Below are 13,575 nucleotides of genomic sequence, written 5' to 3' on the forward strand. Positions count from 1 at the left end.
TAATCAACCCAAATGGGTCGTTCTTTTTGGGACGGAGGGAGTAATTGATTAAGTTCTAATAATAAATTATTCTAGGAAATTAAATAAAGCATCATTTGATGATTTGATATTTGCTTTTCATTATTAAAGCTTGTAGCTTCTATTACATCATAATAATAATAATAACATAAAAAAATATATAATCTTGTTGTAATAAACGTTTATAGTACATAATATGTCTTTCCTACAAAAATAGTCCATAACAAATTATGTTAATAATTTCATTTTTGAAAAAAAAAAAACTAAAGACACTCCAGAACATGACACGTGTCATTACTGATGTGTCTTTTAGTATATAGTTATTGATGATTGATTGATTACCAGTTCTGAAACCGCGTAGGATCCTAATTGGATACAAATACGGTCTATACGGATCAACTATCTAATGACGGATACTCGTGATATCGGATCGAATATCCAGTATCTAATATACGTAGTACATCCATTTGGACATTTCAGTTCTTATATTCACCCTAATCTCGGAGCTCCAAAAAATTGGGCAAAATCTAATCACGCCCAAAAATTGGACAAGGAGAAGAAGAAGAAGACACCAAAGTCAATCCAATAATAATTCATTGGAAGAATCACCTTCTTACGTAATCAAACTACTGTTCCCCTGCCGTTAAGCACACCCCCTCTCTCTCCTAATATACCTTTTTTCTTTCTTTTTTTTTTTTTTTAATACCATTTCCACTTTACACTCTCTACTGTACCTCCTCATTACTTTCTCCCCACCTAATTATTACTCTAATACCACAATTAACCCTATTTTTAATAATACTCCTTCCGTCCTTAATAATCTTTCTATTAAGCCTGAACACATAATATAAAGCTCTTATAAGACGGAGTAAGAATGTTAAAGTTAGAAATGATGGGTTTCAAAGAAAAAAAGATAAAAATGACGGATACAGGTGTATAATAACCCTATTTTACATTCTAAATAGTGCTTCGTAAATTCGTATAGACATTCGTATAGAGTACACAAGAAGATTAGTTGTAGACGGAAGAGTATTTAATAAATAAATCTCACCACCCAGAAAAATTAAAAGCATAACAATAAAATAAAAAAAATAAAAAAAAACCTTTTATTTACAATATTAAAACAAGTCTACATCTTCTTCATTTAACCTCTGAATTTATAATTTAGGAAGTCAGTTGTTTCTTTCAATAACAACACTGTTGCATGCTTCCACCTTACATACATAGAAGAGAGAGAGATTCAGATTCTAGATTTTACCCTCTCTAGATCTGCACATTCCTACCATCTCTCACTCAGTTTCTCTTCCTCGGAACGCGATTCTGCTACTTGTCTATTTAGTACCGTTTTCCGGCAATGCTCGCCGGAGCTCCGTTCATTTTCCGGCTGAGCTCCGGTTTAACTAACCGTAAAAATTAGATATGTTTAAGTGGAGGAGTGAGAGAACTAAAATCACTGCTGTTTTCAAATTGCAGTTCCATGCTACTCAGGTAACTCGATTTTTTTTTTTTTTTTTTATTATTATTATTAATTGTGTCGGCGGTAATTAACAAAATTTTGAATAATTATTATTGGTTGCGAACTTGCGATAATAATAATGTGGTTGAAATTTTTGAATAATGTTTAGATATTTGAGTACGGCGGAAATGGTTTGGTGGTGTCGGTTGTGCCGGCGGAGAATGGCAAACCGACGGCGAAGTTGGAGAAATCGACGGTGAGGGAAAACGGTTGTTATTGGGAGAATCAAGTTTTCGAAACAGTGAAATTGATTCAAGATCCTAAAACTGGAAAGATTCAAGAGAGAATCTACTACTTTCTCATCTCAACTGTACGTTTTGTTGAATTTTTATTTTTTATTTTTAATTTTGTTATTTTTGTTTGATTGTAAGGTTTCTAATTTTGGAATGAATTGTGATGTAAAATTGGTTGATGAGTTGTTTTTGTTGGCATTGAAATTGCAGGGATTACCAAAAAGTAGTTTAGTGGGAGAGTTTTCTGTAAATATAGCGGATTATGTTGGAGCAACAAAAGCTTGTTCAGTTTCATTTCCATTTAAGAACTCGAATTCGGATTCTTATTTGCATGTTAGTACTCTTCTTAACCCTTTAATTTTCGCGAATTCTTGTATAAGACGGTCTCATTATCAGCCGGGAATTGATTGATTTTGGTTTTGAAAAGGAATGTGATTGAATCATTGAGAAAAAATGTTGAATTTTTGTGGTTTCTTATCAATGTGATTGGTTAATATGATAGGTTTCAATTCAAAGGGTACAGGAGAATAGTAATCTTGGCAGAGTTCAAAGGTGTGAATTGAAATCTCTATGTATTACATTTGCTTTTCGAATTTTCGTGTTTGGGTATTTTGTTGATGTGGTATGAGGGTATGCAGAGATCTAGAAGAGAATGAAGGTTTAAGAGTTAAAGAGGATGAGGATAAGAGCTTGAGACGACATTTTAGCAATGGCGATGCAGAGCAAGCTGCCTTGTCGAATTCTATTGAAGTAAGGTCTTCAATTCGGTTTTTGTTTTAATCTAATCTGTGGCATTGTGTTTTTCTAAAGAGATTAATGGGGAAATGCATTCAATTGACAAAATCATTGTAATGCCACCATTCTGATTAGTTGGTTTTTAGTTTGCTTATTGTTTGGGATGATTGTTTGATATGCAGGATCTACCTTTGAGAAAGACAGTGTCACACACAGTGGGGTTGAATGGTACTCGTAGAGGATCCAATGGTTCGGACATCACATTGTCGAGCTCTGATAGCAGCTCTGGATTAAATACACCGCGAGAAGTTGGAGTAAGAAATATTAACACTGTCAAAGATCAGACCTCAAACAGCTCTGGCTATCAAGATGAGCACAAAACACAGTGGGATCTGGCCATAGTTCCTGTCAATGACTCAAGCACCGAGTATTCGATGAACAGCCCTAGAGATTTCTTTCCCAGTTTGAGATCTCCCATGGGTTTGGATGATTCTTCTGACATGCTCAAAGCTGACCTTGTTGCCTTATCTAGGAGGGCAGAAGTGTCTGAGTTAGAGTTGCAAACTCTGCGAAAGCAAATTGTGAAGGAGAGCAAAAAGGGACAGGACATGTTGAGAGAAATCACCAGCTTGAAAGAGGAGAGAAATGCACTCAAGGATGAATGTGAAAAGCTCAAATCCTCTCGTAAACGTTCTGATGATCTGAATGTCAAAAGCAAGTTTCAGTTTCAGGGGGATCCGTGGACTCTTGTCGAGTTAATCAGGGAAGAGCTCAGTTACGAGAAGGATATGAATGCCAATCTTCGGATCCAGCTGCAGAAGACACAGGACTCAAATAATGAGCTGATGCTTGCTGTGCAAGATTTAGAGGAGATGTTGGAGAAGAATGAGAAAGGAGTTTCCCATTTACCGAACAGATCCACATCTGGAGAAAGTGCGGTAGAGATTGAAGTAAGTATCCAAAAGAGTCAGAGTGACGATGATGAAGCGCAAAAGGCTCTGGAAGACCTTGTAAGGCAGCATAGTGATGCACAAGGGACATATTTGCTTGAACAGAAGGTGATGGACCTATGTAGTGAAATAGAAATGTATAGGCGAGATAAAGATGAGCTAGAGATGCAGATGGAGCAGCTAGCCCTAGATTATGAGATATTAAAGCAAGAGAACCATGAATATTCTACTAGATTGGAACAAAGTCATCTCCAAGATCAGCTGAAGATGCAATGTGATGGCACAAGTTCTTATACTGCCGCGAGAGAGCTTGAAGCTCAGATACAGAAGCTTGAAGATGAGCTTCATGAAAACTCTGAAGAACTATCACATTGTTTAGCTGAAATAAAGGATCTTGAAGCTCGTAATACAAGCCTTGAGGAAAAGCTACAGAAACAAGTGGAAGAATATGAAGCTGAGATAAAAGATATCACACATTCCCAGATGGAACAGCAGCAGAGAGCTGCCCGAGCAGAAGCTGATCTTAATGAGTCTGGTGCTATCATAAATGAGCTTGAAACTGTGATAGAGAAGTTGAAGAAAGAACGTAAAAGGCATTTAGAAGATTTGTCAAGCTCTTCGGCTGCCATAGAAGAGCTTGAAGCTCATAACTATAATCTGGAGGTAGAACTAGAGAAACAAGCACAAAGATATGAAGCTGATATAGAAGCTCTTGTTCATGCGAAATCAGAACAGGAGCAGAGAGCATTGAAAGCTGAAGAAAGTGCTGCCAATTCTAGTGCTGCCGTGAATGAGCTCGAATCCCACATTAAGAAGCTGGAGAATGAGCTCATAAAGCATTCTGAAGTGACTTCTGATAATTTGGCTTCAGTAAAGGAACTTGAAGCTCATATCCAAAATCTTGAAGAGGAGATAGAGAAACAGGCAGAAGGATTTGAAGCTGATCTGGAGTCTGTCACACGTGCCAAAGTGGAACAGGAGCAGCGAGCAATCCGAGCAGAAGAAGCCCTGAGATTGATGAGGTGGAAAAATGCTAATACAGCTGCAAGAATTCAAGATGAGTTCAAAAGATTGTCATCACAAATGCAGTCGTCATTTGATGCTAATGAGAAGGTTGCTAGCAAAGCGTTGACTGAAGCTACTGAATTACGACAGCAAAATCGCTATCTTCAGGATATGCTTCAGAAGGCTCATGAAGAACTTGAGTCAGCAAAAGATGAATATGAAACAAAACTGCATGAATTGTACGGTCAAATCAATATAAAGTCGACTCAGGTGGAGCAGATGGAGGCGGAAATTGCAGAGAAGGCCAAGCAGGTGGAAGTCCAGAAAAAACAAAGTGATGAGCTCCAAAGAAGTGTTTCAGCTCAGGAGTTGGATCACACTTCTGAGATAGAGAGACTAACTTCTGAAAACAATTCACTAGCTGAACAGATGAAAGAACTGATCAAAGAAAGAGATCTGCTGGTTCAGAGGGAGAATTCTGCACGCGACAATTCAGTGAAGGAGGTGGCTGGAAAGTCACTTGAGGAATTGATTGTGTTGAGAAATCTCAAGAATGAGAAAGAACAGGCAATTACAAGTTTGAAATTTGAAGTGGAAGAGCTTAAAGCTCAGTGTGGCAACTTGCAGCATTCTGTATACGAGGATGAGTTGGAGAAAGAGAAATTAAGGAAGCAGGTTTTCCAACTCAAAGCTGATCTAAAGAAGAAGGATGAAGCAATTTTGAGTATTGAGAAGAAGTTTCATGAGAATGGGCGAGCCATAGCTCAAGATAAACCGAGAGGTACTTCCAAAAATACGAAATCAGAACGTAATCTTAAAGAGGTTGGCTCTAAAGAAGTGATAACGTTGAAGGAGAGAATAAAATTGCTTGAGGTAAAGACCCTTTCTTATTTCTTGTATCTATAATGCTTATCTTGATTCCAAACAATTACATAATTGCATGGTATGCTGCTTATCTACAACTATGCATATTAAATCCTGTGTTTTATCATTTTTGTATATTCATAACATTTTTGTGCAATGACAGGGGCATATTAAGTCAAAGGATGCTGCCTTAGAGACCTCTACAAATGCATTCCTGACCAAGGAGAAGAACCTCCAGAAGAAAATCGAGGAAATGGAAATCCGATTGAGTGAACTTAGTCAGAACAATCAAGGTGTTGTCCATGATGAAGTGAAACAGGTTTGTTAATTTGTGTTTTTACTTTTAATTCAGCAACATGACTTTATGTTCAGGCTGAGTGAACATGTATTGAAACACAAAATTGAACATTAACCACCTGTCAACCACATGCTTGGATCAGCTGCTACGAGAGTTAGTGCAATCTTAACAAAGGTCTAGAGTTTTAGCCTTGGGACTGCAACATGATTGTTTGAGGTCCAACCTGGCTCGGTGCCTTGAAAAAATTAAACATAAACAATTACATTGTTTTTGCTTTGTTTCGGAGTTTCATATTAGCCAGACAGCCTCGGAATTTTTCATACCTTCTTTTTATGGTATGAACTCGGAAGTGACTTCTAACTTTTGTTCGTTTATAACTCAGGAAAAGGTTTCTGTCGGGACACAAGTAGTCTGTCATTCTGAAGAAGTCGCTTTAGGAAATATACCCGAAGAAGCAAGCATCTCAGATGAAACTTCCAACAGTATAGAGCCAAACAGGTAGTTTGATCAATGTGTTTAAAGGCTTCTTGTCTCTGGATTTTTTGTTATTAAATAATTATAATGATCTGATGTATTTTCTTCCTAACCTGTCAGTGACAGTCAAAGAGAATCTGATGGCCAACAAAAACCATCCGACATTGATTCTGGAGACCAGCAGAAGATTGATGTTCTGTTGAAAGAGATGATTCTGTTAAAGGAACAGAACAAATCCATGGAAATTGAACTAAATGAAATGCAAGAAAGGTACTCAGAGATAAGTCTCAAATTCGCCGAGGTAGAAGGCGAAAGGCAACAACTTATCATGAGAGTGCGAAACCTTAAGAATGCAAAGAAGGGCTGAGAACCCGATTCGAGTCACATTCTGCAGAATTTAAGTAATAACTAAAGGCATATAGCTTAATAGAAGTATCCCATAGTGAAAACCCAAAAACAAATTGTACTGACCTTGTTCTGGTGAATAAGATCATATGTAAATGTGCTAAGTTCATATAATTTTTTTTTCCTTTTTTCTCCCTCGTCCGGCTCCAGAAATCTCCTCGAATGAATGTCAAATATTGAAGTTAGTGTTATACTGTACTACAAAATTGTTTGAATAGGCAGCTTTTTTTTTTTTTTTTTTCTTCAGTGTTTGTTACAGAGTAATTTGTTAGTTTTTTAGAAATCTGGAGATGGGCATATTTTGCCGGACTTGAAATTATTTTATCAAAGTATAGTGTTCATTTGTTCAATGATCTTGTTTGTTCATAGACAATTGTTCAGAAATCTAGCTTCATATTTATACTGTCTTTGCAGAATTACATTAGCAAGCCCTATTATTTCTACATCAAACTTAGAAGAATTTCTTTTTCTTCATAAATTTTCATTACTATTACTACGATGTAGGAACACCCGAGGAGGTGTTATTAGGAAAAGGTCGTCGTACCATGGACATGATTTAAACTGCATGATATTGTGTACATTCTTTGTAATACCATTGTTGACAAAAAAATCAGACATAATATTCAGGACAAAATGTGACACTGTAAAAGAATAAGAAGAAGAATCAAGAATGTACAATGTAGCAAAGCTTATTTTTGGTGGTAGTGAAGCAAGTGAAGTTCAAGTACTGAAGTAGTGAACATTCACGTGACATCTTCATGCCTACACAACATTGTGGGCCTGGGCTTTAAATGGTAATACAGTAGTTGGGCCAGGTCCATTTGTTAGGTCACATTGTCAGCACTATTATTGTTGGGTCTTCAATAATGTCAATGTTTGCTCTGCCAATTGTCCATTTCCAATTATATTTGGTCATTCACTCATTCATTCATTATAATCTTATTTAAATTGTTAAAATTGACTTATATGATTTGGAAATTCAAAAAGACCTAAAGACATTCCATTATTTTCCTAGACAATAATCCAAAATGTGACAAGTAACAATTAGCAAGTTGTTAAAATGGGAAACGAAATTGCGTCGATTCGCAAAACAAAACGGTTCCAAGAAGTTTCATGCCTTGGTAATCAGGCTTCCTGGCCGAGGTTGAGTGAGACTGTGGACCATATTTCTATTTTTTTTTTTTTTTTTTTTTTTGGTGAAATTATTTCTATATATTTTCCATGTTGTGTTACCATTAACATTTTCATTACGTTGTGTCAAAAAAAAAAAAAAAAAACATTTTCGTTATGGAATACTCCTTAGGTAGATAGATGTTTCAATTTGACTTTTATATTAGTTCTATAATGTACTCTGTATTAATATTTACTATCCATTTTTATTGATATAATTTTAGTCGTTATACAAATTCTTATAAGTGATGCGACCAATTCAGATATAAACTTATTAATTGAATACAACGGGTACCAGGTAGAGCTACTTTTGATGGGAATAATGGGGTTACTAAGCGGAGTTAATCTTTCGTTAGTCAAAATAAAAGAATACGGGTTATTCAAATGAACAATTAAAGTTTAAAACTTATATTTTTATTAATCAATGTTATATATATAATTTGAGTTACTTTTATAGACAAAATGGAGTTACTCTTATGAATAAATGAGATTATTCATAAGTCACAACTTGTAGCTAACCATACATAAGACTTACCGTAATTGTTATAATGAAAAAATGTTTAGATATTAGCAATTAAATCAATCACAATTTATATGTTCATATTATTAAAATATTATAACCTTTTCTTGATGTCCAATAATGCACATATTTTGAAACTGAGGGCGTAGGTACTAATTATTTAAGGCACACACACTATTGCGCATCAAGGAAAACAATAAGTCTTGTGTAAGGTGGGTGTACGTTAATTTTATTGTAAGATGATTAATTTGAGGGTAACTTTAATTATTTTTACAGTAACATTAACTCCTTAAAGAGTAACTTTTAATTTGCTGTTGGTTTGAATTTTATCTTAATGTGTAATTTCTTATATAGATTCATGATTACAAACTACTCCCTCCGCCCACGATTATCTGCAACATTTACCATAAATGGGTGCTCTCTATTATCTGCAACAATTTTTTTTTTCCATTTTTAGTAAATTTTAATCAGTAAAATGACTACCATACCCTTATTTTATTTTTTTAACTTTGTTTAACATCTTATAATTACACATACTTACCCACTAATTACCACCATATCTCAACCACTTTGCCCCCCTACCACTAGCCCAGAACACCAGCCCCACCGTACCTCAGCCATTTCTCCGCCCCTACCACCAGCCCAGATCGCCAGACGAGCCCGGAGCACCAACTATACTCCGACCAGACCCCAAATCGCCTAGACGATTCTCCGACCACACCCCAGATCGGCGCGCCATTCTCCGACCAGACCCAACCGCGGCCATACCCCATATCTCCTCGCCATTTTCCGTCGCCATTTCGGTGGTTTGAGTTCGTGGGTTTCGTGGTGGCCATCGTGGTGGCTGGTCGGTATCGACGATCTGGGATCGTGGGTTTCGGTCTGGGGCCGTGGATTTCGTGGTGGCCATCGTGGTGGGTTTTGTGGTGGCCATCGTGGTGGGTTTTGCTGGTCTTGGGCCTTGGGTTCGGTGGTCTGGGTTTCGCTGGTCTAGGGTTCGGTGGGTTTCGGTGGTGGCGTGGGTGCTGGTGGTTCGTGGGGTTGCGATGGTGTTGGTGGTTTGTGGGGTTGCGTGGGTGTTGGTGGTTCATGGGGTAGCAGTCGTAAGTGGTGGTGTTTTTTTTTTAATTAAGGTTAATTATCCCTTCTCTCTCCTCCTAATTTTCAATAACCTTGTTTAAGAAGTTTTGCCTAGGAGTCCGCAAAAAGTGGGTTTGTTGCAGATAACTGTTTGCGGAGGGAGTATAAAGGTTAATATGATTAATCTAATACATCTATTTTAAGTTTTTTGTGAGATAAAATTTATTAGTAGAAAAATAATAACTTTTGTAGTTTTCGTATAAAGGTTATTAACTTTAGATACTTTTAAGATAACTTTAATTAATGTACACCCGCATTTTTTTGGAGAATTTGTGTAAGGCAAATTAGCTAAGACAAAAAAAATCGTCTAAGCCATCAAAATCAAGTTGTTAGATCATTCCTCTTTTTTTTTCTCTTTATTCTTTTTGCCTTCCTTAAATTTCAATAGGATATTTTGAGTTCAATATCTCTAAAATCATAGTTAGATTTTTTTTCTTTGATCTATTCCATCAAAAAGAAAAAGAGAAAGAAAAAAAATATCTTACTAACATCAAGAACTTGGTCCCTATAATAAAAAAAAAAGGAAAACAGAAACAAAAAAAAAATATCTTACTAACATTAAGAACTTGGTTCGTGTTAAAAAAAAAAAAAAAAAATACAAAAAAAACAAACAAACAAACAAAAAACATTAGAACTTGGTGGACGAAGGAGCCATTATGTACTTCATTCTTAAGTTCTTATTAACTAATCTTCTTTGGTCTCTATTTTGCGCCTTAATTAGAAAAAAGGGGAACTCCTACAATTATAATCAATAAACGTGTATTGCAAATAGTATTCGATTAATTAGACATTCAATATTCAATAACTACGAAAATGAAACAGCAGTTGATTGCGAAGTTTGTTAGCCAAATCATAGTATAATGTAGAATTACTTATTGTATTAATCAATATTTTGATTTTTGACATATCCTTGTATACTTGCATGAAAGTATATACTCATTCTCTAAAATACACCTATGGACTATATATAATTTGTGCAAGCCTTTTCACGTGGTATGTTAGCAACTCTAATCTTGGGTCGTCTAATATATATTTTTTTCGGCCAAAAATGAATATTCACATGTATTTTTATAAAGATATCAATCTGAACTATTTATGAAGTTATTACATTTTCCAAACTATTAATCTAGTTGTGATTGCTTTATTTTATCATTGTATTTTAACTAAAATTTAGTTTGGCTAAAGTATAAGAATGGTTTACTCGTACTTAATAGCTATACTGAGTCTTACAGTAAACTAGTTACTAGTTAGCTTAGTGGCTCAAGTGATGTTTTAATTTTAAAGTAAAATTGATAAGCTTCTTCCTCAAATTATCTCATGACTGTCACATTTTGTCTTAGGAATATATGAGTAAATGCCCACTAAAACACTGTCCAAAGTGAAACATGAGTCAATAATAAAACCATTGTACTATGAACGAGGTTTGTTCTAGCACATTATGATGATAATTTGATCATTATATAGTATTATTGGAAATTATTGTGTTGCTATGAACTTTGAGAGATACTGTAGTGTTTGTTACCAAAGAAGAATATTGATGTCTTAAAGTCTTCATTTTAGGCACAAATTTTCACGCCAACAGATTCCTAGGTTTTGGCCTCACTTTTGATGGATTGGAGAGTTACTTGGTGATTCAGATAAAAGAGCTATAAGTGTCTTGTAGGTTGTCTTATCCAAATGACTTTTTCTTAGTTAACTTTTTCTTAGTCAACTTAATGTGCTCACTAATAATTTGTATTTAGAGTGCAAACTAACTAAAGTTCGATCGGATTTTTTTTTTTTGTGTTTTAAGCTAAACTTGATAAGAATTTATAACTAGCTCAAATGAGCATCATGATTTCTTACTCAAGTTTTGCACATTCATCAGTAGTTGATTGAGTTGGAACTTTGGAGCCTGGACAATCTTTCTAATTAGCGTAATTGAGCATGCACAATCTAATTTTTCGAGCTAATTGATTATCAATAAAGTGCATTTTTAAAAAAATAAAGAGAAATTATTAGATTCTAAGTTTTTTTTATTGGTTACAGCTTTGACCCCGGAAAAAAAATTGATTTCAACGGTTTAAATTTATTATTTATCCTGTCACTTAATACTTAATGATTGACATCTCTCATACTTCGTATACTTCACCAACATCCGTCTAGATTTAAGCTTTTTAAATATATATTATATTTAAACTTTTAAAAATTTACAATTGTTAAACCAGGAAATATCTAAGAATGCTTAAGCAAACAAGTATTTATTTATTAAAAAAATATAAGTATCTCAAAAAAATAAGTTAGAATAACTTCCCATCTCAGATTGTTCCTATTTTGATTGCTGATGCTAATATGAATGAAAGCTAGTTGCTCCTTTGGAGCTTTGTTTCAAAAAAAAAAAAAAAAAAAAAAGAAAGAAAAAGAAAAAAAAGAAAAAGTTTGAATAGGTGAAAAATAAAAGTATTTCTAGGTTGTTTTGCAGATAGATTACATGCAAGCCAGGCCATATCCATTTAGTGTTTGTTGTGTTCATTATATTTTCACTTATTTCAGGTGTAATAAGCTTAGATAAGTTCAGTTAGGAAAAATAAGTTCTAATAAGGGTTATCCAAGTACATATTACAACTTAAATTAGTTTTAATAAGTGCAGATAAATTCATATAAGTTCAGATAAGATAAGTGAAAATCAGATAAATAGGGTTAGTATGAACAACAAACTTGTCAAACCCACATAAAAGGGTTTGGTTTTACCATATTAAGTCGGTATCAAATAATATAGTCATAGAGAGATGTCCCTTTTTTCGCTAAAATCAGCAAATGAACACCTCTATTTTGCAAATAATACGTTAAGTTGCAACCCAAAATAACGGCACAATCCATACAATCACCCCCATAAGTTACTTTCAATGTGTAACAATGTTTTGTTTTGGTGCAAACATAACACATAACACATACACAATTCGAATTTCCATTGAGAGTTCATTGTTCAACCTTATACAATAATTCTGATTGAAACATTCACTTATATAACTAACCAAAATTTGATTGTGCCAACTGCCGTTAGAAACACCACTCACTTACACTGATATTTATTTTGTGGCAAGTAATAATGTCCAAAAGAAAGAAAGAAACAAGATTAGTAGCATTTTCTACTATTTTCACGGTCGTGTCGTAGTAGTGCTCATTGGGCACCACCACCACGTGCCACCTTAAATCTTGTTAAAATTGGTTTAGTTGGTTTGTTTTATGCATCCTTATCCAATGTGTGCCTCTACTATTATTATAGCCAGTTATTTTTAGCTACTCATTCTTTTCACATTTGCAATATTAGTCTTTTAACATCAAACTAGATTTTCTCCTTTTTCTTTTGGTAGGTAGTGTTTGTCTATATATCATTGACAAATTTTAATTTCTCCCCCTTATTATTTGGAAAAACTAAAGTTATATACAGTATTATATACTTTATATATTCCATTATTCCCTGCTTACGTTCGAAACAAATAGACACTACATATATTACATTAAGAATTTAAGATAGATGTTAGAAGAAAAATGGTGTCAATAATTGTGATGGTTGATCGAAATTCATAATATGTCATTAATTAAATTAACTAATAGCTGGCGGGTAAAAAAAATGATAAACATTACAACTTTACCTTCGTTCTTACTCACTTATTTACGTAGTATATATTTCTTTTAAAGTGTGTGTTAGAGATAAGTAATAAAATACAGGTAAATAAAATACTCGTTAGAATGGGTTTTTTTTTTTTTATTCTTTTTATTTTTTTTTATTTTTTTTTATATGATCTAATCTGATGATAAGCAAATATTTGCCTAGATAAGATAAATTGAACATAAACCTAGTCCACTATACTCATAAAATTCCACTTTCTCTTGATTTATCTGTCATTTTCTTACACCCTACAACCTTTTTACTCCACCTTTCTCTTAAACTTTCTAAACTTTTTCAAACTTTGCTTCAAATACATATCTATATTTACTTAATTAAAAAAAACTGAGGTAGAAGTATTAAGTATAAAAAAAATCATTTGTATATGAACATATCTTAATTATGTAAAGGTTAATGAGATAACGTGATTATTAATTCTGACCAGAGTGAGAATTATGTACAAAAAATTGTGTAATTAGCCAATAAAATGCAAACAATTGTAAGCTACGGAGTACATATATCTACAATAATTAGTAGAATAAATACAAAAGTTATAGTATAGACAATCATCTGTATATGTCGTATTATCTATACGTGT

The 13,575-nt window shown here is 34.1% G+C and overlaps 1 protein-coding gene across 1 annotated transcript; it reads left to right on the forward strand.

The window, feature by feature from the left end:
* The first annotated feature begins 1,161 nt into the window (after positions 1-1,161).
* LOC145597702 (uncharacterized) lies at positions 1,162-6,841 on the forward strand. Its single transcript, XM_081653934.1, has 9 exons — positions 1,162-1,506; positions 1,644-1,844; positions 1,978-2,100; positions 2,270-2,319; positions 2,406-2,517; positions 2,685-5,330; positions 5,485-5,640; positions 6,002-6,117; positions 6,214-6,841. Exons 1-9 carry the CDS (start codon positions 1,438-1,440, stop codon positions 6,458-6,460), a joined length of 3,720 nt encoding a protein of 1,239 aa, XP_081510060.1. The 5' UTR covers positions 1,162-1,437; the 3' UTR covers positions 6,461-6,841.
* The last annotated feature ends 6,734 nt before the right edge of the window (positions 6,842-13,575 follow it).

This window comes from Chenopodium album, chromosome 20, assembly GCF_948465745.1.
Source record: "Chenopodium album chromosome 20, dcCheAlbu1.1, whole genome shotgun sequence".
NCBI classification, from domain to species: domain Eukaryota; kingdom Viridiplantae; phylum Streptophyta; class Magnoliopsida; order Caryophyllales; family Amaranthaceae; genus Chenopodium; species Chenopodium album.